Source organism: Zophobas morio, unplaced genomic scaffold (assembly GCF_036711695.1).
Source record: "Zophobas morio isolate AGI-343-1 ecotype UQ-CSIRO unplaced genomic scaffold, CSIRO_AGI_Zmor_V1 ptg000023l, whole genome shotgun sequence".
Taxonomy (NCBI): Eukaryota; Metazoa; Arthropoda; class Insecta; order Coleoptera; family Tenebrionidae; genus Zophobas; species Zophobas morio.
This window is the reverse complement of record NW_026972128.1, coordinates 13,464,114-13,488,660: the sequence shown is the minus strand read 5'-3', so window position 1 is coordinate 13,488,660 and position 24,547 is coordinate 13,464,114. Positions and strand designations below refer to the sequence as shown.

The window sequence follows — 24,547 nt, the reverse complement described above, 5'->3', positions numbered from 1 at the left end:
GTTACTAAATTTATCAAAGTACGTATTATGAAAATATTGCAATGCGTTGAATTTTGCATACGCTACCTACATTTTTCTCCTCGATGTAATTCGAGTAAGTGCAAACTTTTCTCGAGTTAAATACTGACTTAAATAATGAGATGACTGAATGTATATAGCGATTCGTGGGAACTTCAGCAGAAAACATATGACAAACCTCGTGTCTGGAGAGTTTCCAAAAAAAGTAATAGTAAAATCAGAGATCACGTTATATCACATGCTTTTATACACAATAAATATAAATCTAGCATTACTAATAAAATTTAGTACTTCCTGATGTGTGTTTCAAATAACATTAATCACAGCTTAAAACTTTATGTAATTTTAATCCAGAACACTATTTTCGTAATTATTCATCGTCAGTAATCATTCCACAGGAACATGAAAAGAATGGAATTGCACATTCTCATCACTGACTTTATTTTACAACCAATTGCAATAATTCTGACTTCATGACTTAAAGTGCTTTTGCCATTTATAGACAGACACACGTCAATGACCAACACCGAATCTTCACCAAAGCACATTTCACATAGAATTATGCAAAAATTTGAACTCATTTAAACGTAAAATTATAAAAATTAATTACTCAGTTTCGCACACTTACATGAAGTCTTCAATATCACCTAACTCAACAAACTGACATGTATTATAACATCCATCAGCATAATAACTGTAACATTCTTGATAATCCCATGTTGAAGACGCCTGACAAGGTAAAGCCATGCGTGCCAAAACGCTATTTGGTCTAATTCGACCACCTTGGTTAGAAACTGCTTTTTGAGATGCATTACTTAACCCAGGATCTTGACATGCACTCATGCTCTGATTATACTCCAAATAAGAACTAATTTCTGGATTTTGCCGAACCTTACGATAGTTAACCACAGCACCATTTTGTGGAAAAGTACTGCACTGCATCTCGATAAACGTACGATATTCTAGACCTTCAGTTCATATAAAACACAGTCACCATCGTATAGTAAACAATTAATGACACGTGGCCACTGGCATAAAAATGTAAATTGAAAATCTACATAGCGTAATGAATAGACGAATACTAAGACAGATTTTACTTTAGTTACGGTCTTGAAGCTTATCTAATCTTTTGCACTTGAAAACAGATCACGTTGTCTGATTTTACATAAAGAAGGCAGCACTTGGTCCGATCTAGACAGCAAAAATAACAGATTGACGAGGCCACTTGTAATTACTCAATGTACTCGTACAAATTAGTTATTTTTTAACTATGATAAAAATTGTTTTAACTATATTCACATTTAACATTTTAAATTACGTAATTATAATAAAAACAATTACTTTCAGGCAGATATATTTTATCAAAATACATTTGTAGTAACAATAATTTTTAATTCACCACGCATTGCTTTTAACAAAAAACAACGCAACATAATTTACCAACAATTTTGATAAAACATTTTTAAACACTTGTTCAAACTGCCACACTAAAGTATCACGTAAATTTTATAAAATTCTAAATATTATTGTTTCCCGATCTTACATGCATGAAAATTCCAGACTGTAATAATTATAACACAGAACAATTTTAGCTTCAAATCTCGTGACCGAGTGCTGCTGAAATGGATTCCTCAAAATAAAAACTCGTGTCTACCTAATGAGAAACTGCGAAGTTTTCCACGAATATTATAATTAAAAAACATGTTCCTATTAAACAAGATACGTGCATTTTATAGCGTGCCAACATGGAACAAAAATGTTCCTTCAACATGCAAATTATCTGAATTATACGGCATCCATGTAATTATCTCAAAAGATTGATAAGCAATTCCGAGAAACGCAGAGACAACTTTCTGAATCGCTGCATTTCTGTCTGCGAATGTTTTAGAAACTAGGCCGAATAAGGCTTCTTACATTTGGTTCGTATTTAATACATACCTGAAATTATCTACAAAAGGGATATCAAAACTACCGGCACTCAATGTCAAAAAAAAAATTTCTGGAGAGCGAAAAAATTTTGCTATTTTAGTAGGCGATTAGATAAAAGCGGTAATAAGCGGGAACCAATGAAATATAATTTCCTTTTTTTTAAACCAATTTAGCCCATTGTTACTGATGATGAATGTGTGAGCGGCAATGAATAGCCAAATTCTGAAGATTTGCCTTCTTCATGATAATGTTAAGTTACACTTAAAACTTCAAAGTAATCAATGTGGTACTTTCTGAAATCAACTGCCAACAGAAGGACGGCAGACGATGATGTAGACCGACAGACACTGAAAGATGCAACCATCAGTTCCAAACTTAGCGAACTTAAAAACGTCTGAAAATTAAGTAAATCGGTCATCAAAATTACCTTACACAGTAAATCTCTTTTGTCATAAGGATTTTAAATATGCATTTAAACAAATAATCTAGCTCCTCCATTGTGTACAACAGTTATTTTTTACCTTTAAAATTTATTTATTCTATAATAATATAACAAACTTACTACAAAAAGCATGACTAATCATTTTGAATATATACATAGTATGTTTTATTATTACCGGTTGTGGCATAGGAAAACAAATGCCGCTAGTGGAACATGAAGATGAAAACTATTTAAATTACACTTATAAAATTCATCAAAAAATATGTGTGAGCCGAAACAATCGTAAATTGTGACCGTCGGCCGTCCTCGTTTCCTGTTCTGAGTTTTGGTTTCTTACAATAATGCGTTTGTATCAGTACAAAATCGAGTTTTCGACAGCAGAGAGCCGTACCTTACTACAGACATATCTTTATTTTAACTTATATGGGTTATTATTTTCTATACTCAAAAATGGATAATTTCTATGATTTTTTTAGCGCCCAAAAGTACCGAGAGAAAGAATAAAACATACAGTAGGTGGTGATATTTAAAAAAAGTAAGACACTCTGTATGCTAGAACTCAATTTTATTGATACTACAACAAAACAGACGTCTTTGTTTGTCTATCCCTAACATATTTCAATATAAATATTAAAAATAAGCGTATTCCTATTTTTTATAAATCTCTTCACTGTTGAAAAATTTCAACAAAATTGAAATAACTTGCGAACGTCGCATTGAAATTTCAGAAATAAAATAAAATATGCTTGTAACACCTGAAAAAATCAATTGGTTACGAAAATACATAGGATATTCCATTAAAAAAAGTACGTTATATTTTGCGGTCCCACATAACCTTAATAAAGTTGAAAATAATTTTAATTTATTTTGTCAAAAGAGCCATATAACTGTCTTTGACTTTTTGCTACCACAGGCCTGCCCAATTTAAATGTTAAAAGACATCTTTTTTTATCAACTGTTTTGCACATTTGTTGTATTGCTAATTATGAATATGAACTTCATTTCTTGCTATCACGTAAGGTTTATTTGGAAAAAATACGAAAAACTAAAATTTAAGAAAAATTAGGTATTTATTTTGTATATGCATTTTTTACATATTAACAAAAATACTTTTATCCACTTATGAACAATCTTTGTGAAATCGTCGCTTCTCCTCAAAAGTTATGTTTAATCTTTTTCTCCTGAACTTTCTGTGACGCTATCCACTGTGACTTCATTCAATTTAATACCACTTCTTCATTGTACCGCTCCGAAATTGTCGGAATTGTGTTCACTACCTGGATGTTCCTTTACCGCGTTCTACCCTATCAATGCAGGTAAAAATTACTCTCCATTGGAAAATCCATTGTTGTGTGACGTCAATATGGAATATTTCAATTACGTAGATCTAAATGAACATGGGAATGAACTCCAAAGGTGCCATTTTCGAAGTAATATTACTCTATACCTGCCTAAAATGTACATACGTAAAGAACATGCTGAGTTCAATTAGCAAGCAAATTGTGTTAACCTTGTGTTTTATAGACTTAAATTTTCCTCAGTCTGATTTTAAATTTGTGTATATATAATCTACACGGAAGCTAATGGGCTGCTGTTTCCTCCTATGATGTGGGCACACAGTGAAAAATTTTGAGGAACAACAAACGGTTCCAAATCGTTCCACGCGAAATATAATGACTCATTTAGTTCTTGTCACCCTCATACACTGACCGGTAAAAAAAAACCGGCCACCCTGAAAAATTTCGCAAAACCAAACTTTGAAAATTATTAATTTAACTAGTAATCGTTATTTTATTAAAGAACCATTCACTATTGACAAATGATGTATAAATTAGCAAAAAAAAGAAGACAAATAAACGCAGAATTAAATTAAATTTAACAAAATAACAGAAACAGAGCGACAATTTGAGGGACATCTGTAAGAGTTAACGGCATTATTTTCACGGGAAAACGTTTATTAACTGCCAATCTTATAATCAAATGATGAAAAACACTGTTTACAAAAACAGCCTCCTTTATTGTTTTATTTAAGAAAATATCGTACTTGGTCTGTTTTTCTTATTTTGTTAAATTTAATTTAATTATGCGTTTATATGTCTTCTTTTTTGCTAATTTGTACAACATGTATCAATAGTGAATGGCACTTTCAAACAATAACGATCACTGTTTAAATTAATAATTTTTAAAGTGGTTTTGCGAAATTTTTCAGGGTGGCTGTTTTTTTTTTGCCGGTCAGTGCATTTATGCCTTTTCGAAGTATTAGAAGAATTAGGTTTTTACATAAAAATTTGAATGTTTTTAATGAAGAAAAACACCATATAGAGATTTTATGAAAAAAAAAACCGTCCAACAAAATTTTACCTTTAATTGCACTAAAAAGTGCGCAATTCGGATTTTTTGAGCTCGAAAACTTAGGTAGCGGGCGCAACTTGGATACGTTCTTTGAGTTTCTCAATCATCTGACGGTCACTACGTAATACACTTCAAATACATATATTATTCCATTTCAAAATGCTGAAAGCCTACAATCGTATTATTTTCAACGTGATAACATTACATAAAATTTTTTATTCTCATTTTTTTTAACTGCATCTGGTGGACTTTTTTTTTATCGGATTCATCTGTTCATTTTCAGTGCAATTAAAGAAATATTGTTAAACGCACGCTTTTTGGATCATCTCTATATACATAATTATATAGAGAGTATCTCATTTAGGACTGTCAACTGTCCCTTTAATTTTTATTTTTTTTTATCATGATATCTCCTTAAAATGCAGCATACCTATACATTACTTTTCATTACCAGGTACCGTATCTTCAATATAGAATAGGTCCCCCAATCCACAAAAACAAAATCAGTTGGCACAAAAACTCCTAACCATCTCAAGGTTTATTAAAATCCCATGATTAAAAATAACGAATTAAAACTTTTTGTCTTTTGACTGAAGTGTCTCACTGTAACTTATGTTTACTGAAGCGGTTGATAAGCAATCATTATTAAAATTAAATGCTACTAGATCACTCAAGGTTATATAACTTTCGAAACGAATGTTTTATTGTTACAAAGTAAGGCGACTGAGATATTCAGTGTGTTTACGACGTTGGGTAATTAATTCTGAAAACGTCTGGAATAAAATTAATTTATTTTTAACGACCTGAAAATTTTCAAATTTTAAAAACATTAGTTAAAGAACTTAACATATCAGAATTCCATTAGCCCATTAATACGTCAGTCATCGATGGAATATACATTGCCGTATGTTTCTCCGAACTTTCTACAATTTCGTTGCTTGAAGAGTAATGACGTCGACCGAAACCCACAAGGCAACACATTCTGTTATTGCAGTCACAGGTCTACTTGTCTTGCCATTCTCATCCGACCACAATTGACGCCATGCACACGTCGACAAAACACCGGATGCGGAAAAATGCAAATCAACCTTGCTAATTCATGGAAATAAATTACGGGAATTAAAATAAGTAGCATACCTAACTGCATTCAACTTTATGGAAGGAACACCAAAAAGTGCATTCACATTATGGTTTTTTTCCCTATAAAAATGCTCCAGGTTCTGAAATTACTGGCCTGTAAGTAACACTTCGATGTCGAAGAGTTCAAGTTTTCGATCTTGCTTTTCCGAGAATTTATCCCTGACAGCTTATTTTCAATCCGTGCATAAAATTCTTTGTATTGATAAATGCATTGAAAAAAGCTATAGATAAGTAAAGGTTACATGATAATAATCGTTTGCATGTTAATTTAGTATGTACATATTACATTTCACTTTTACAGTGACATTAAAACAAATGACTAATGTTTTTAGATCTTTAAGATTTTCATTGTAGACCAAATTTATGAAACCTATGCGGACCCTTTAGTAAAAACTTAGTTAATGCAGGTTATGATAAAGTTCTTAAAAAAACGGTTCCAAATAATTTCAAATTTTACTCTAACCTTCATTCCGCGTTACTAAGGCTGACTGTACACCAAATGTTTTCCCGTTCTTTTCGTTGTTAAATGCACTAGACCTTAACATATTGCACATCAAAATGTGTTGTTTTTTTTCCATCAACTTGTTTAAAAATCTTTATAGTTCAATTTTAAACGAAAAAAATGTGCTCTACATTTTATTGTATCCATTTTTGTACGGTGACGCATTGGCGCCTTCAACATTAGTACCTACCTTACCTGCGGACAGGGAAAGTTCCGGTTGAGAACCGATAAATTTGGATACAATCCGTCTGTACATAATGGAAAATGACGCCAATATTCGGTGCAGGTTCGCCAATATTCGTTTAGGGTTGTTTAGTGTGCCCTTTTACGACTCGAAAAAATATTACTCGCTTTTGGAAGATCGCCCATCATTTACTAGTCCAACAGACTTGTCGGTATACCTTACTTTTATTGCGGTTTGTGATAAATCATGCTGTGAACGGTTGTGGAAGTCAAATATCGAATACTTCAGTCATTTTCACTTATTTCTAAGCTAACTTTAGGAATCTGAAGAGGCCTGAGCTGTGTGTCAATCATAACGCAGATATCAGGAACGTGCGAATACAATGAAGATACAAATTCTAACAACGCCTGCTTATTCTTGTTTTCACTAAAGATTGCTAAAAAATATTAATTACATATATTCATACAATAAATATGAATACTTAATACTTAACACGCACACATCTTTATTTATATTTTACTTATACCAAAATTATTTATATTTTATATGTATATACTGATTATAAATATCTCAAAATTTGTTAAGAGTATGCCTAAACTTATCTAATCTAATTGTATTAAAATATATAATTATAAAATAAATATATGCACAGACGGAGTAAATGACATTTCAAAATTACCACGTCATCGTCAGTGTCGCCTAAAAATTGATCTAAGTTTATTTAGACAGTATTTCCCTCTCCTCTAAAATACAGTCGAACAAAAACAGCTTCTTCGAAAAATCATAAAATTTAATTCTGCGAATTAATTTTTTTTTAATGATAAAAAATATATTTACAACAGATAGTCAACGAGAACAAATATATTCTCAGTGCGTCGTTAACTTCGATATGTTTACACTTCGGAAAAATTCGACAATTAAGGTCGTACAGATAATCAGCATCAGCGGCGGTTGATAAAAAATATGCATTTGTGTTAAAAGACAATGAAATTTGGTCGACTTTGTCTCCTCAAGAGTACACAAGACTAACTATTAATTAAGCCACGATGGAGTTAAACGGTCCGAAGATTCTTTGAGATTAGCAGCTGTTATTATAGTTAATATTTTATTATTATTAAATATAGACAGGTCCACATTGCTGTATTCTCACATTTTCGAGAAACTGGGGTAAACTTTTCATGATTTGAATTTATTAAAAAAGAAAAATGTTAATGTCGGAATCGAGTTCGAAGAAGAAATTAAATATTAAAACAAATAATAATAAATCAAGGTGGATTAATAAACCACAAGTACAGACAGATGGAAACAGAGGACCTATTGTTTCATACTCTAGGGGTGGAAATAATATAAAAGTAGTCATTCGTCGTATGGACTATACTTCCTTAACTTACGCTCGGGTAGCAAAAAGTAATTAGTTCTTGGATATGTGTTTCTGTATATTTCTTCTGTTTTTATGATCTATTTACTGTTTTTATGATCTATTCATTAACTGGAGACACCTACTTTTTCACGTCCTTCGTAATTCTGTCGAAATAACCTTCGACCTTTTTTTTTACTTTCCGAGCATAGTAAGCTAAGGAAGTATTGTAAAGTTTGTCCAGAATTATAAGAATTTTATGGACTCCCAACGTTAATGCGTTTTACAACCCTGTCGTCAATTCTATTGTACAGGTAAAGAGCCTGTCAGGAGAAAGCCGATGTTTTCTGTACCTGAGTTCGCCACGCTCTTCAGGTGTACAATAAAATTGACAACAGGGCTGTAAAACGAATTAATTTTGGGAGTCCATAAAATTCTTATAATTCTAGACAAACTTTAATAAGACCCATCGGGCGACTGACTACTTTTATGTTACATTTCATGACCCCTGGAGTACCTACAAAAAAGTGGTCTCCCCTCTGTTTTCTGTGTAGATTTTTATTCGACAGCTAATCCCCAAAACTACTGGATCGATTGTTGTCAAATTTTAGATGTATATTGGGAATATCGTGTAAATGGTAAAATGCTAAGCAAAATTTGGCCAATTATACCCACTACCGGTTTGATGACGTAATCTCAAACGTTTATACATTCAAATTATTTGCATCCATAGTCGGATTTATAACGCGAAAACGATCTCCAACATCGCTCTTTGTTTTCTTTCCCTTACACTGTAACAAGTGTTATCTATACTGTTTTTACTGTACAGATTATCACAAAAAAAAAATTGTTGGACTGTACTATTGGGGCGAGAGAAGTTCTGGCTAAATAATATTCGATCAATTTTTTGTTCGTATTTTTTTCTTAATTGTACCAACTGATAACCAATTGAGTAGTTGGCGTTATTAATTACAATCACGCTACTTGTGATAAGTTGGATATAAATTTGGTTTCAGATCACTAATTAAACACATCTGCTAACATGTTCTCGTGGTAATTCACCCAAAGCATCTTTAATGTTGGTAGCTGCTAGTAGTAGAGTATTCTCATATAGCCACCCATCTTTGGACCCTACATTTAATATGATAAATCACTACCTCGCCTTTTAATAGTCATGCATCCAAAACTCACTTCTGCGAGTCATCTTTTCATCTCCGTTTAGCCGTGTCGCGGGTATCAGATGACGTCTTATCCAAATAATATACTGTCCTGCCTCCTTGATTTTTTTTTGTGTCTACATGGACGCTTAATTCCAAAAACAACTGAATCTTAAGGGGATAAATTAATAATGAAATATCACTGGAATAAACATAGGTGCCTCTAGATCATTTGTTTTTATTTGACATTTGTCATATATAACTATAATTATGTCCGAAAGCAAGTTGTACTAAAATTTAACAAGAGATGTTGCGTTTTACATGCAATAAAATCAACGATATAACAAGAACTCACACTTGTTTGGTGTAGGTAAATCTTTTAGTTTTTGAATTTTTCCATATACTTTTCTACTAAAAATTGTCCAATGATTAACATAACAACAATTTTATACACATGTAATATTATTTTCAATTATGTAAGTGTTAATGTGTCTTGAAAAATTATATATATTGTGCTATATTTCAGAAATCTTGAGTCATGCTAAAATTGAGAAAATTAAAGTTCAAATCATTCTACTTTTTGCATGACATCTGTAAACTTATTTTCTTTGTACTTAATCACCTTATGGTCTGTACATTTAAGCTTATTATTATCGGATGATCGATAATGTCAAAAAATAAATAACATCGTTCTCATTATAACACTTATCTAATTTTATGTTATCTACATTGAATGAATATGGAACCCTGCAGAGACGAGGTACAAAATTATAAATCAGCACAAAACGTAAGCCGGAAATGCGATTTCTGCTTATTACATAAACGGTTATAAATATTCATTTGCGGCATTATGTCTCCTAACTTCGCACAGAACATTTCATTTGTATGCCAAACTCGAAAATGCTGAAAAATATATTGTTTAATACAACAGGAAGACTGTGGTTTTCATTCGAAGCACCTGATACAATCGATCACACCAAGGCAAAGCAGATGGAATTTTATATGAAAGTAATTAGTTCGCCTTGAATAAGAAGCACTTTACCATTTAAGTGAAAAAAATATTCTTACGAGTTTGCGAATACATCTGCCTGAACCGTAAGGGGACTAGTAAGTATATACCGATAAGGCGTTTTTTGCAATGTTTTTGATTAGGCTGATCACAGTTCAATAGTGTATTACAGTGAAGCAATAGTCAATACTGGAGATATTTTTATAACCAACAACTTTCTAATTTACAAAAAATATAATATATAATTTATTCTGACATGTGTGCTTTAACCTTATTATAATAACGAAAACTGCGCTTCGTTGTACTCATCCTATGAAATAAAACACCTTAGCAATGCGATCGTTAACCTGCAAACAAAAACACATTTATGTTCAAGGTAAGTCATCTGACAGTCGCATGATTTTAGTTCAAAAATATATCGGAAAAGATAAGAAAACACTTTAAGATTCCATTTAAACACACCTTTGACTTGATAAACAAAATAGTGTGATAACTAATTTTCAGGTCTAGCATCTCTTATAAAGCTCCTGAAACACGGCCAATTGTCTTAAACACCAAAAACGTAAAAATTTGCAAAATAACATTCCTTGTTTATGTTGGATATTCCTACATTTTTATCACCTACTAATGGAAACACTTTAATGTACAAGTATTCATACAGCAATGAGTTTTCATCCATCAACTGATAGAAGATTTAGACTCTAGTAAAATTTACAAAAATTGTCCATAATAACTAAAACAACCTTGGCATACATGTCATAAATAAATGCATTACACAATTTAAGTTCATCGACTTTAATGCCAAGTATAAATACCACACCACATACTCTTGCATCTCTATTTAACCCATCAATTATACAATATCCACTGCTGTTCCGTTTGTCCAAGATTTGTTGCATCTAAAATGCTGTTATCGTCATGAACAATGTAAACATAATTTGGGCGTATAAAAGTCGTTATACAACATCGTCACAAACGTTGTGCAAGAATATGTCTAAAATTTTATTGACAGGTCCTAATTAACACGAACTATCTGCCTGGACTAAATTATGATTGACATTAATAGAACGACATTATTAACGTTGTTTATAGCTTGTATTTACTCAACTAAGAAGCCGATCAAAACGAAAATAATGAAGCTTTTTTTAAGTTTATACGTAAAAATACCGAATAACTGAATTAAATACACACAACACACCAGTAAAATTCTTAACTGCATGCGTCAATAATCACTGATACTTACACTGGTAATAAAAGTAATGTAGCGGTGTTAAACACCGTAAAAACTATTTATTATTAAGACTAAAACAGCAATATGCAATAATTTGTATACCACTAATTAGACACCTTTTGTTCGTTCCTATGGCGAGGATAAAACATCATTAAAGACTTTTAACTTTTATAAAACAACTTGTGGCTTTCCCATTTTAGTAGTAAACAAAACAGCCGTTTCGTTAGCAAGGTTTACCTCATCGGGATGTTTACAATTTTCGCAAGTTGATGTTGCCAGACTGTTACATCCTTGCAGTAACAAACGCACGAGGTAATGATGCGGTCTGTGACTTAGTTATCAAAGAATAACTTGAACATTTCCAGCTTTGTCACAATGGTAGTTTTATTAAGTTTGTTAGAAGTTATAGAATGCGCTATCACAATTATTAAAAGAATTAAAATTTGTAGCTACAACATTTTCCCTCAAATATAGTTAAGTTTGCTTTAATTGTAAAATATTAGCTACAGTTGAAAAAATATTGTGTCCTCATTACAATAGATTTAAAAGAAACTATAATCACTAAAATATTATCTCAGTCCTAGACCGCAAACCAAATGATATGCATTTTTATGTAACAGAACCCATAAACATGCATTTACTAAAAATTATTATTACAAAATTCTAAAAAATTCGGATTAATATTAGAACTGACATCGAAAGCAACTGATAAGATAAATGAATCATTAATAACATTACGCACCTCTCCTATAACATCATGTTTTCTTATCATATTGATCGACGGACGGTAAGAGTTAATGTAATCATTTGAACCTCAGAATTTAAGTTATTTCACAACGCTTACTACCACGACCAATACGAGTATATTATAACAAACTGTTCCTAAAATGTTCTGTAAAAAAAATTCGCGACATTGAACTGACTTATTTATTCCTATTACTACCATTTTTTTTCTTAAAATAAAATCATTTGACTATTTTGTCACACTTCATGGAAATAATACAGCGAAAACTACATTAAAAACACTATCAAATATAAAGATAAAGTATTAGCAAAATCATAGGTAAAACAATAGATACCATATTTTCAAAATTTTTAAGGAGTTACAGTTGTTTCTGCGATAAAATATCAACTCATACTCGTAAGTCACGTTTTAATTTCCAACTGTGGTAGGACCATTTTGACGAATGTTTATTTTCACACTTTCTCGACGTTTCACACCTTATGAATACGGAAGTGTGGATCCCCTGTTTCCATCTGTCTGTTAGCTTTATGAGAGAGACAAGTCTCCAAAACTAGTGGACTGATTACTGCGAAATTTTAGGTGTATTTTAAGATTATTGAGTGAGCAGTAAAACGCAAACAAAAATGAGTCTGTTCGTCTCGTTCAAAATTTTGCTAAGCAAATCACGCTTGAAATGTACATGTTTTTTTATCTGCTATTTAATAGAGTATCGATATTTTAATCTTACGCATACATACATATGTGTAGGTTATCGTAAAAAAATAAAATATACATACATATGTGGAACGAAGTTATACAATTTGCCTTAGAAGCCACATAAGAAATGTTCTCATTTCGGTTGAAATTAATTTTTTTGTTATTATATTTTTATAAGTCTATTGTTTTACGAGCAGAATTGCACTGTAATCACCATAATATCAACGTCTTCACAAATTAGAACGTTCAGTCCTCCGCTTCCAATGTGAAAAGTTTCAAGTTCACACTCCATTTACAGTCCCAGAAACTGTTTCAGTAAGGTAGCGTTGATAGTATTATTTTTTATAAATATTAAAATTACAATCTTTAATGTTAACTAAAATCACTAAACAAATCTTCATTCAGACATAATTTACTTGCGTTTTAGAGACAAGGAAATTTTTGTCTACACAACCTCAGGCCAGTTTTTTTGGGTAAAGATTATTTTTTCTTTCTGTATTCTTCGTTATTTTAATGTATTTCAAAAATAATATTTTCTTTAACTGTAACAAGTTGACACTAAAATTGCACCCACGTGGATGTGACATACATAATAATCAATGATTGTCACCCAAGTGACTCACGTAACTGATTACGATTAGTTATTTAAAATTTGGTACTCGTATAGCACTGTCGAGCTAATAACTTTTCCCAATGTTGTAAACGAATAATAAAATTTGATCTTATGTTATTAAACAAAACTTCCCTCGCTCCTGCAGTAAAATCAACCAAGTCCAAAAGAAAATTATGTAATACGAATCAAAATTTAAAAAAAAGGTCCATGAGGAAAACGAACTCGCGACGGGATCGAACCAGCGACTAGGTTGTTACAAAATCTGGACTTCTTTGCGAAAACCGGGATGCGTTGGGTAAAAAAATCAAGGCGGATTCATAAACCACAATGCAGGAGCACATTATTAAATCAATTATGGTTAGCGTTTTACCATCTCTACGATATTATAAAATCTCACAATAACCAGTCCAGTGGTTTCAGAGATTTTTTTTTAAATGCAATCTAACCACACTGGAGAAATTTTAAAATGAGTTATCAATTTCGTGGAAAGAATAAGAAGGCAAATTTAATTTTATCAGTTTCCCGGTGAGGACGCCTTTCAAAGTTAGTCAAAGTTCGGCAGTTTTGTAAAACCACCACAACCACCAGACCGCAGACAGAAGAAAGCTGGAATTTTTAATAATTCTTTTACTAGTATAACTTTACCACCATAATTCCCTTCGTTTCTGCACGGGAAATAAAAACCATAATAAAATGCACGAAAGGGTTTATCAATCGTCCACTAAAAAAATTGAATATACCATAATTGAGTCCGTCGTCTCTTAAACTAACAAATTAAATTGGACAATTTGTTAAAACTAATGTGCAGTTACCGTACTTAAATGAGTAATAAAAATATAGGTCGACCATATTGTCTTGTCGCTACTTAAACACAAATATTGTATCGCGTCTAATGACGTCAAACTACAAACTATGATTCTTCCATTATCAAGGTAAGTCAAAAGGATATCAAATATAATGAATACAAAACAGCCTGGAATTACCTAGCACTCATTATAAAGTTCGCTTCGCTGTTTAGTCACGCTAATTTTACGCTCGCGCAATTTTGGAAAATGCATTTACAACACAATAAATAGGATAATTTAGTTTTACGATAAATTTTAAAACTCATGATTTTGAAACAAATATGTTTACTGGTGCAGTTAATATTTATTGACAACAAATATAATTAAAAACAAATTTGTCTAGTGAATCGTTATCTACTTCAATTACCACAAATCATTAATCAAGACCCAGTATGCATTTGAGTGTATGTACATTCCTATTGAAAAACTCTCTTATCAGCTTTAACTGTAGATTTATTACCCGTATGACCCATAAATTTGAAAATAGAAACCTTAAAGACCTGAGCAAAAAATAACATTTAATTTGTTTGAATTGTGACCATTGTGATTCATATTGCAATCATTACACAAAACTGGCAGCATTTTTTTGAACTTACGGCGAAATCAAGTGTAATAAAATTCCCAACAAACAACGAGACACAGACGATAGGCAGACAACAAAGAGACGATAGACAGACAACAAAGAGACGATACACAGACGGAAATAAAAGACGAACCAATTAGACATTCATCAAAATGACCCAATTCTTCTTAACCATCCTAACTTACGCTCTAGAAGCCAAACCATATGTATATTACTTTTGAAAATTAAATAGTAGTTTTGGTACGTTGTTTGTACACAGTAAAAATTATTTTATCCAGGACATACTGAATCAACCACAGTTAGATTTTTTTCACTAGCTGCAAGAATAAAATAAGTTCAAGAACAACTAAAAATACTGAAAGGATGAGCCAATTGTTTGGATAATCCACTGAATGTTTGTAACAAAAGTGAAGATAGGTTACAGAAATATGTAGAACAGTTAAAACCAGATAAGTAAAAGTAAAAAAAATTAGAAATTGCTAGCAGCTAGTTGAAAGTTACAGTGAATTGTCACGGACAATTCTAGTTCCAATCTATGCTTCCAATCTACAAAAAAAGGTCAATAGTAGCAGAAATGGAAAACTATTATTACAAATTTAGAACGCAGATTTGTTAGATTTTAAGCAAGTTTACAATCAATTGAAAAGTGAACAGCTGTGCAAGTCAGTAGAAGCAATCAAAATAGAGGCCAAATTAATCAGGTTGGCAAGATTGACACTGGAAAACACAAAGTAAAGTGAGAGTTGAGGGAACAAATTCCAAAGAGCTCACAGTCAAAGGATTCAGATAAGAGTTCTGTTTAATATAGTACTAGAGAAAGTAATGACAGTAGTTTAAACATTAACGAAGTGATACATCGTAAACGGTCTCCACTATTAGCACTGGCAGACAACAGTAAGAAAATTGAACAAAAGTGGGTCTAGAAATAAATCAGGAAAAAATAAAGTATATCATTTGGAATGACGGAGAGTATAATCGAAAATTTCAGTGGTAAGCTGATATCTGGAAGGTCTCTTCACAAAGCTACAGGAAACAAATACGGAAACTACAACTATCCTAACACATGACAGTATATGCATAACGAGCCTTGATAACATGCATACAAGTGCTGGGAGTATAGGAAAGACGTTTTCCGAAAAAATTCTGGAGAGCAGACAAGGAATGGAAGGTGATAAAAAACAACCAACTCACAACTGAAAAGCCTTTACAACGAAAGATAATACATACTATAAGAGGGCGAAGGTAAGATAACTGAGGTAGGCAAAAATGGAATTCCAAACAAAACGAATGCACGTGCCACTCTTTCGTATGGTGGGTGCTATGTATTTAAAGACCAGCATTATACGAGAAACATTGAATAAAAAAAAATTATAACAAATAAAACGAGGGCAAATTCATAAACCACAACTATAGTACACTATTTATAAAACTTATATAGCATGTACTACGCAAAATTTTGAGATTACGTCATCAAATTATCAGTGGGGATGATTAGACAAATTTTGGTTAGCGTTTCATCATCTAGACGATACTAATAGAATACGTATAAAATTTAAAAACAATCGTAGTAGTTTTAGCGAGTTTCAGAGTTTATGTCTAATAAATATCGACACAGACAACAGACAGACAGACCAACAGACAGACATTTTCTGATACTCAAGATCGTGAAACACCAAGAAAACATGAAATCAGCATTCTTCGGATGAACCCTGTCATATCTTCTTAGTTTACGCTCGGGAAGTAAAAAAATGGATATGGAAGTTTGAAGATTACAAAAATCAAATTTGGTCGGCACAAATGCCATCAAAACCTGCAAGAACAAGAACTGAATGTTACTTTGGCATAGATTGGCCGACTCTAAGGCCAGTCCCAAAGTTTCTTGGCTCGGTCAACAGTTGGTAGGTATACAATATACTTTCACTTTTTTGACAAGAGAGCATTATTTAACAACTAAGTTTATTTATAATTCCTGTAAAAGCCTGATTAATAAATAAACTTCACAGATTTTTAATGTGACCAACCGAGTGGACTGAAGTGACACCATGTATAACAAATAAATCACAATAACAAACAATTATGGAGTAATTACTCGTCAATTTTAATTAACTTTGGTGTAAACAGGACAAACTAATTCTAAAATCGCAGAGGAATTGTCACAGTAATAGAGGGGTGGATCGTACATCTTCTAAGAAATTTTAATTGTCTATATGAAGACTTGCAAAGAAATTATTCCTTTTTTCTTTAAAATTTAGAATAAACACTTGTACCCAAAAACCACAACTAAGAGTTTTCGATTTTTGTCTTAATTTAGTGAAAAAATATTAACGAATATCGACTTATCATAAGCACATGATTGACAAAATTTCAATGTTTTACAAAAAAGAACGGATATTCAACAGTTTAGTCTAGTCTTGCTCTAACCAGTATGAACCCTATAACTTTCTTAATTACTGCAAAAATTTGCACTTTCACGTTAACTAATACAGTACTATTTACTCAATGTTGGTAAAGTAATGAATAAAAGTACATATTATTAAAAAGTAAGTACATATTTTAGAAATTCTTTCTATGCAGTCTCTTTGCATAGTGGGATGAAACACATTGCATCCATGCAATTTAGATAAATATGAGTAATAAATGGAGTAAACTGCATAATATCAATACGACTAAATTTTCATCGTAATATTATTATATAAGGGAGATAAGTAAAACCACCTCATTAATTTTCGCCGCATTGTGTAAAATGTTTTCTGGCAATGATGCAACAATTTAATAAATAACAAACAATAAATAATATTTATCAAAAAACTGCAAAATTCGAACTAAGTTTGAAAACCTGTTGAACCAACGACTCATTTTTTATCAAAAATTACCCATTAATCAGCAAATAACAAGCAAAATCAACCATATCACATGACTAAAAATTGAAAAGGCCACGCATTGTACACATCACACCATAAATCGTCAAAGAAAAGTCGAAATTAGTGAAACATGAAGAATATTTAGCTCCTGGCAATGGAAATATACTACACAAATGTCACCGAATTTTGATATGTTATCATATGATTAGGATGAAACTGCATTTGTTTTATGTTAGCTTGACAATAATAAATGTTAGTCGTTCCATTTTACTCACAAATAATGGGGGCAGACAAACGCTGAATTCCAAGAATTAGTTTATGTGGGAACAGAAAATTGCCCAATCTGTTGGATTACCCAATGGTGTTTTCAGCTCCCAGACGACGTCTAATAATTACCACAAAGCCACAAAACGTTTCTGGAGCCAAGTAAAAAAAACCCTCATTTTCCAAAACGTACTAATTGTGTCTTAGAACAAATTATGCACTTTTGTGGGGAAAGTGGGTTGCATTGTTTTTGCAATAAAAGCAAAATTTTCATGTAAAAATATACACGGTTATAATACCCTTGACAATGTCATCACAACAATTTTGTTGGGTTTAACGAGCCTAAATACTGATAAATAACGATTTGATTGAGCAATAATTGACTAATTACCCCGGAATCACCAGAAAGAAGTCCTCGTCTGGTACTAACCTGCGTTTATCTTTGGGGGCTGCTTTCTGCTTTGTCTCCATGATTTATGTGTGTACTTCTTAGGCACTGCTAAGGAAGGACACTGTTGTTACTTTTGTTTATTCAAAATGCACTCATCAAACACCACTAATAACAATTTCCGAAGAGAACATTAACTTTCAGTTTGTGACGTTCGTTCCACAACATGAACTGCATTTCCTGACAGCTATTGGAGTAAACACCAACTATGGAGTGGCGGGAAAGTCAAAACTCGAAGCACTACTTGCGGCTTGCGATTGCGACACAACAACCTTGGAGGAAGAAGATTGTTTGGGACTTGATTTATGCATTTCTGTTATTTATAGTTTTCAACGAAGTGGGGTAGAAGAATTTAGCTTACAACTATTTGTCATACGATTATCTTGTTTTAATTAACTTGACACTTTTTTAAATAAAATTATTGTGAAGTATACCGCTAGCAATACCAGTAAGTTATATTTATATTTCTCCATGAAATTTCTCAACATGAAAAGCACGAATGTAATAATTACTCAAATGATACTTGCAGTAAATTATTCGGTATTTAATTACATACTCACGTGTGTAATATACGATAAAGTATAAACACCATCCACAAAACAAATACCACATAATTTACAAGAATTAAATTACTGTTATTCGTCTTGATAGACATCTGACAATGTTTCCATTGTAATTATAAAACAATATTAATGTTTGTTATTTAAATTTTCTAGAGTTATATGTCGCCAGAGTAAATTACATTAGCAATATAGCAATTCATTTCTTTAACAATTTTTTTCTCCATTACAGCATTAAAACATTGTTTGTTTTTTTTTAATTTATTTTTATATAAATTAACGTAATACAAATTTACATTAAAAAAATATCGATTAAATTTTACCTGACGACCATATAACTACGGGTTTCAACTGTTAAGTGAAGTTAACATTATTATTTTTAAAGAGATAAAGAAACAAGATATTTTTATTAAATATACAGCTAATTTAGAACAAAAAATTATTTAACCACACTTATTTCCTTAACAATGGCAGCAATAGCAGAAGAAAGTATTGTAGTAGGATCAGTCCGAAAAAAAACAAATTTTAAATTTACACAACACACCCCTTCCACAGGTTGTCATAATCTATTAGTTTTTATACAGAGTGAACCAGTTAATCTTCGCGGCCTTATATCTTGAGAGCGGATAGAGATATTGAAATTCTGTAAATTCCATTGTTTGTAACTTGAAGGTGAAGACTTAATTTATTACATTTCAAATTTGACGCGCAAACCTATATTCCTTTAACGTATTGTGACGGACCGTTAAATTTCAATTGCAGTGATATACAACACTTAAATATTTATTTCACTGTAGAATTGCAGCATACTGGTTAATCTTTTATTTTTTAACCTACTTCCACGAGCTTCGATTGATAACCTAGGTATGTTCAAATATCACTCTGATTTAGTTTCCCGGTGATTATCATGATCAGACTCTTCCAGAAACTGACAAAGATGTAAACATAGCCCTAACACAACAACTTTTTTGACAAGTTAAATGTTTAAAAACAAAGTGCAATACGTCATTGCCTTCTCTTATGAGAAAATATTCCTTAGGGTCAGAGATTTGGTTGTTAGCAAATTTTCTGATTTCTGGAAATCTATTTCTCCATTCTTTCTTAGCAGTGTGAATCGCTTAATGAATGATTTCAAACGATGTCTTTTACACTGGTTAAATGTTGTTCTTGGTATCATACTCAATTTTTTTACTCAGTTGATTACTCCTAACGAATATTTCAATAGCAGAACACACAGTTACGACTTTAACTTTTGCTTCTTGCCTCATTTTTTTACGGTTAATTCCTATGTTAAAACGATAGTTGCACATATTCCGGATGTCAAACAGGAGAGTAATTTCTAAACAACCAGAGTAGAGTGAAAGAGTACTCAAAACCCAATTTTTCTAAAGTCCAGCAGATCTGTCGGATGGTTTTATCTTCTAACGTGAATCGAAATGTTTTCTTCTAAAAATTCTATTGAATGTATGGGCAGAAATCAGAGTTTGGGATCACATTTTTATATTCTCAGCATTATGCGCAATCATTAATTCATTGCTGTCATGACCTAGTATAACTCTCACAATCATTAATCGTCACACTATACCTACATATAGGACAAAATGATTTTTAGATGCACGTGTAAAAGCATTTTCCAAGTGAAAAAACAATTAAAATTGAATACGAGATAAGAAGTATCTACATTTTATATCATTTTGTTTTATGTTTTCAACTGCCTATACAAAACAAACGAAGAATATTTTGATTAGGTCATGATCATACCGAGGGAGCAAAAAAACACTATCAAACGCAGCCATGATTTTTGTAGATTTGTCTTTGATACGATTTTCATCTTTTTAAAATGTTTGAAAATCGATGACTGTATTTGATCATGTTTTTTATTACTCTGTATCCATAAAGATTTAATATAAGTACCACCTACTCAATTAGACTAAAAAAATATTTACAAAAATCAGATCCATTAAGTTATAAAACATAGTCAATTAATAAGTAAGTTATAAATGATATGATTAATTTTTGTTGACCGTTCAGAACGGTTTTCATTTTAACCTAAAGATAATAACACATCAAAAAATAACAAATTTAACCGAAATACTAACTAAACAATAAATGGCACTGGCAAAAGGAAACTGGTACCGTCGTAGTACGTTTAGAAACAGAACATTATTTGTCTTTCTGTCCAACCTCACGCTATACAGATTGCATGACTTGTCTTACACAGTCTGTAACAAATTTATCTTTAACGCTAATCAAAGTCCCAACAGACCACTCTAAATAATCTAAAGCTTCCTCAGAAAATTTGTGACCAATGAGACTCGTTACAACATTTACATTACCGCTAAAACCATTTGCTGCTAAACCTGGCGGAAAGAACAAATTCACGTCGCTGATTTTGCCATGTTCAACCACCATGGTTACTCTCGAATCGTCTGGAACGTCAGTATTGAGCAAATTATCCGGAACCGTAAACGAACGTGTTATTGTGAATTTTGGAGTTCGGCCATAACGCCATTCCCAGCCTTGAAAGGTATCTGTAAGTGCATCGATACCCGGAAACCATTGCTCTGTGGGGTTGATCATCTGAAACCCTTTTTGTTTGGTGGCAAGTTCCAAGCCACCGTCTTTGACAGATAAGGCCTGGGTGCGTAAATATTCCCAACTAACGGCTCTATAGAGCGAAGATACGTCGAGTTTGGGATTTTCTTCACACAAGTTTATTATTTTTGATTTAATGGATTTGGTCGCGTTTGTTTGGATGCCAGCGTCCAGTTTTTGGAGGGCCTGACTGAGGTTAACTTTGTTGAAGTTGACCAGAAGGGTACAGTGGTGGTAAGCGCTGGGTCTGCCTAATTTAGCGGCCGTTCCAGATACTTTACAATTGCGCAGAGTGAGGTCTTGTCGGGATGATATCTCGAGCTTGAGTCCATACTCCCTGAACAGCGCCGTGGTGACGATCTCCAAGTTATATTTTCTGTTGTACTGTTCTCTCCCAGTGAAGAAAGTCATGTTGAGATTTCCCAAGTCATGATAAACTGTACCTCCTCCGCTACTGCGTCTCGCCAATTTCACCCCCTTTTCAGAGATGTTGTTCAGTTCTGAGACGTTGGCTTCGAGCCAGGGGTTCTGGTGCCTCCCGATAACGACGCACGGTTCGTTCTGCCAGAGCATGAGAACGTGGTGGTTTGTGAAATCGAAGTTGCGGTAGAGCCAGTCCTCAAGGGCTAAATTGGTGTAAATGTCTTTGGATTGCGAGATGAATACTGATTTTTTAATGTCTTTTTCGACTGGTGTCGAGTAGGCCCGGCTTAAACGGACGATGAAAGCACTCGTTCTGAAGCTTTGTTGCACTAGTGCCATTTTGAACACAATTATTCATCAAACCATTACTGTAACAAAAGATTTAATTAAGCTGTCTGATTTGTTATTTTCCTTTTTTATCATGCTACGTATCATATTATAAAAACTTGTTTTATTAATACGAATAATGCAGGTCATTATAACAAATTTTAATTACAAACATCTTTAAACTCTTTATATTCAGTTAAAGCTTCACCTAAAATTTTGCCCCATATTAAGATCAGATTAATTTTTGCACTTTTAATATTTTTCATATTGTATTCACATTTTCCTTATATTTTAGTATTTTTAACAACACATGCTATTTTACCTCGTCGCATATCCCTACCTGAATGGCTAAAATTCATTGAATTACGATTAATTTTCATAATTATACCACCTATTGATTTTACATCTAAAAACTATTTTACTCTCTAAAAGAGATTATATTAACTAGAATTATCATTACTAACTACCAGAAGCGTAAAATACATGAATAGAACAAACAAATGTACACATAATAACAAAATCTTTTATTACAAAAAAAAATCAGTTACATTTCTGCAATTACTTGCTTGACAAACACTTTTAGTCTTCATTACTACTTCATTCTCCAAACTGAGTAACCAATGTGAATCATTACTCAATAAAAAAATGAAAATCTAAAAAAAAATTTTTTGAATTGTTACATTATTGTAATACCATTTATGTAACAATAAAAAAATGTTGGAGGAAATAGTAAAAATCTCTCCTTAATTAAACTATAAAACAACTAAGTTACTTTTAATATAGTTCCTAAGAGGACTTCTTATCCGATTTTTCAGAGGATTTATCAGGTGAATCCTTTTTATCTGAATCCATCGAACTGAAGTCCTCATCATCAGCTAGGTCCTTATTGTAGAGAGTGGGATATTTCTGCATGCAGTTCTGCATGGTTTTAAAAAGGTCATAACAGTCACTACCTACCAAAAAAAAAACAGATAGTTACATTTTCCACTGAAAAAAACAAAACACACATACCTTTTGGATCTGCTTCTGAATAATGAAAACAACTAAACGCGTTCCTAAATTCGACACCACATGGACCTGTGGCCATTCCACCTAGACAAGGACAATTCCAATTTATATCGCCATTTGGTAAAATTAACCCAGGCTGTTGATCCGGCTCTGGTAAAGTAACTGTACTTGGAGTCTTATGATCTTCAGCTGTCGCAAATATTACAATATCTTTGCCATCAGGGCCTAGCCTTTGGCAGAAAGACATTATTTTAAAATGTATAATCCCGACTGTCACCTTGTAGGTTTAATAATACTGGACTTGCTTTGTGAATTTGGTAAGAGCAAGCGGTATCCTGATACTTTCCACACAGGGTTAAGCTGCTACGAGTTTTAACGTAATAGTCGCCAGGTACACGTACGACAGCACGTTTTGAGATAGAATTATATTTCAAGATGTCTATATCAACACACGCTGAGACCTCTCCAAATAGTTGTCTAATGGCACTGATGATATTTTGTTTGAAATACTCCGGTGTTACTTCACAATCAACGTCATTATGAATTTTCCTGGAAAAGACAAAAAACACTTAAGTAACCTTTACGGAAAAGACCAGCGGTTTTCATTAATTTGGTAAAATATACTAACAATGAAATATCTAGATAATAATATTTTGTCATTCTACACTAGACAATTACTTGCAGTTTTAAAAGAATCATACTTTTTAAATGCAGTAATTTATCGATGAAACATAACCTAACCACGAAATTCTAGAATTTGCAGTGTCGCCACACTAAGAAAACGTTAAACAGCACGTATTACACCCAAAAGTAATTATAACCAGCAGGCGATTGTAAACAACTAATAATCTCAACAAAATATTTTTGAAATGGAATGTAATTATTTGCAATTATAATGCGTGTTTTTGTTTAAACCGGTTCAATAAATTTAGATACTTTTTAGTTATTGTTTTGGCACTGTTATCAATCTAGGTGGAAATCCAAGTCAGCGTTAAATTCATTTTGCTATTACCCGATAGAGGGCAATCCTTAGTCTATATTTTCAAATATATTTTTTAAAGCTTGCATTAATGAAAAATGATACATGAAGCATATATATTTTTATTCCATATTTTTACTTTACTTACTTCCTTATACTTTGTTGAAAATGCATCGTTACTGCACCCTAAAGTTAAGTAAAAAGACATCAAGTTGGCGTTGCTTTTTTGATAGAAGATACTGTTGTCGGTTTTAGGTTTATTTTAGACATACTTCACAA

General features: G+C 32.3%; 3 protein-coding genes across 5 annotated transcripts in view; all 3 read right to left on the bottom strand.

Moving 5' to 3' along the window:
• The window catches only part of LOC135133893 (hypoxia-inducible factor 1-alpha-like), a 56,145-nt gene extending 37,494 nt beyond the window's left edge, over positions 1–18,651 (bottom strand). The window contains exon 1 of one of the 2 annotated variants that reach the window (XM_064062429.1): positions 18,359–18,651. In XM_064062429.1, coding sequence (XP_063918499.1) covers positions 18,359–18,399 — 41 coding nt within the window. In that variant the 5' untranslated portion in view covers positions 18,400–18,651. Of the gene's footprint in view, positions 1–646; positions 1,093–18,358 lie in introns of those variants that run through there. The other variant, XM_064062428.1, reaches the window with a different exon arrangement.
• Positions 18,652–19,367: 716 nt separating this feature from the next.
• On the bottom strand, positions 19,368–23,119 carry LOC135134296 (lipoyl amidotransferase LIPT1, mitochondrial-like). The gene is made up of 2 exons (XM_064062935.1): positions 23,054–23,119; positions 19,368–22,322 (listed from the first exon to the last, which is right to left on the bottom strand). Exon 2 carries the CDS (start codon positions 22,291–22,293, stop codon positions 21,127–21,129), a length of 1,167 nt encoding a protein of 388 aa, XP_063919005.1. The 5' UTR covers positions 22,294–22,322; positions 23,054–23,119; the 3' UTR covers positions 19,368–21,126.
• LOC135134297 (mitochondrial intermembrane space import and assembly protein 40-B-like) lies at positions 22,785–24,200 on the bottom strand. Of its 2 annotated transcripts, none has more exons than XM_064062937.1 (3): positions 23,991–24,200; positions 23,293–23,838; positions 22,785–23,234 (listed from the first exon to the last, which is right to left on the bottom strand). In XM_064062937.1, the coding sequence occupies exons 2-3, from the start codon at positions 23,534–23,536 to the stop codon at positions 23,068–23,070; spliced, it is 411 nt and encodes a 136-aa protein (XP_063919007.1). In that variant the 5' UTR covers positions 23,537–23,838; positions 23,991–24,200; the 3' UTR covers positions 22,785–23,067. The 2 variants fall into 2 exon arrangements, with proteins under 2 accessions (XP_063919007.1, XP_063919006.1); XM_064062936.1 differs by having other exon boundaries at positions 23,918–24,003.
• Between the last annotated feature and the right edge of the window lie 347 nt (positions 24,201–24,547).

Coding starts and splice junctions, on each gene's coding strand:
- LOC135134296 (XM_064062935.1), bottom strand. CDS start 22,293: ATGGCACTAGTGCAACAAAGCTTCAGAACGAGTGCTTTCATCGTCCGT.
- LOC135134297 (XM_064062937.1), bottom strand. CDS start 23,536: ATGTCTTTCTGCCAAAGGCTAGGCCCTGATGGCAAAGATATTGTAATA. Junction 23,235..23,292: donor TTCAGAAGCAGATCCAAAAG/GTATGTGTGTTT, acceptor TTTTTTTGGTAG/GTAGTGACTGTTATGACCTT.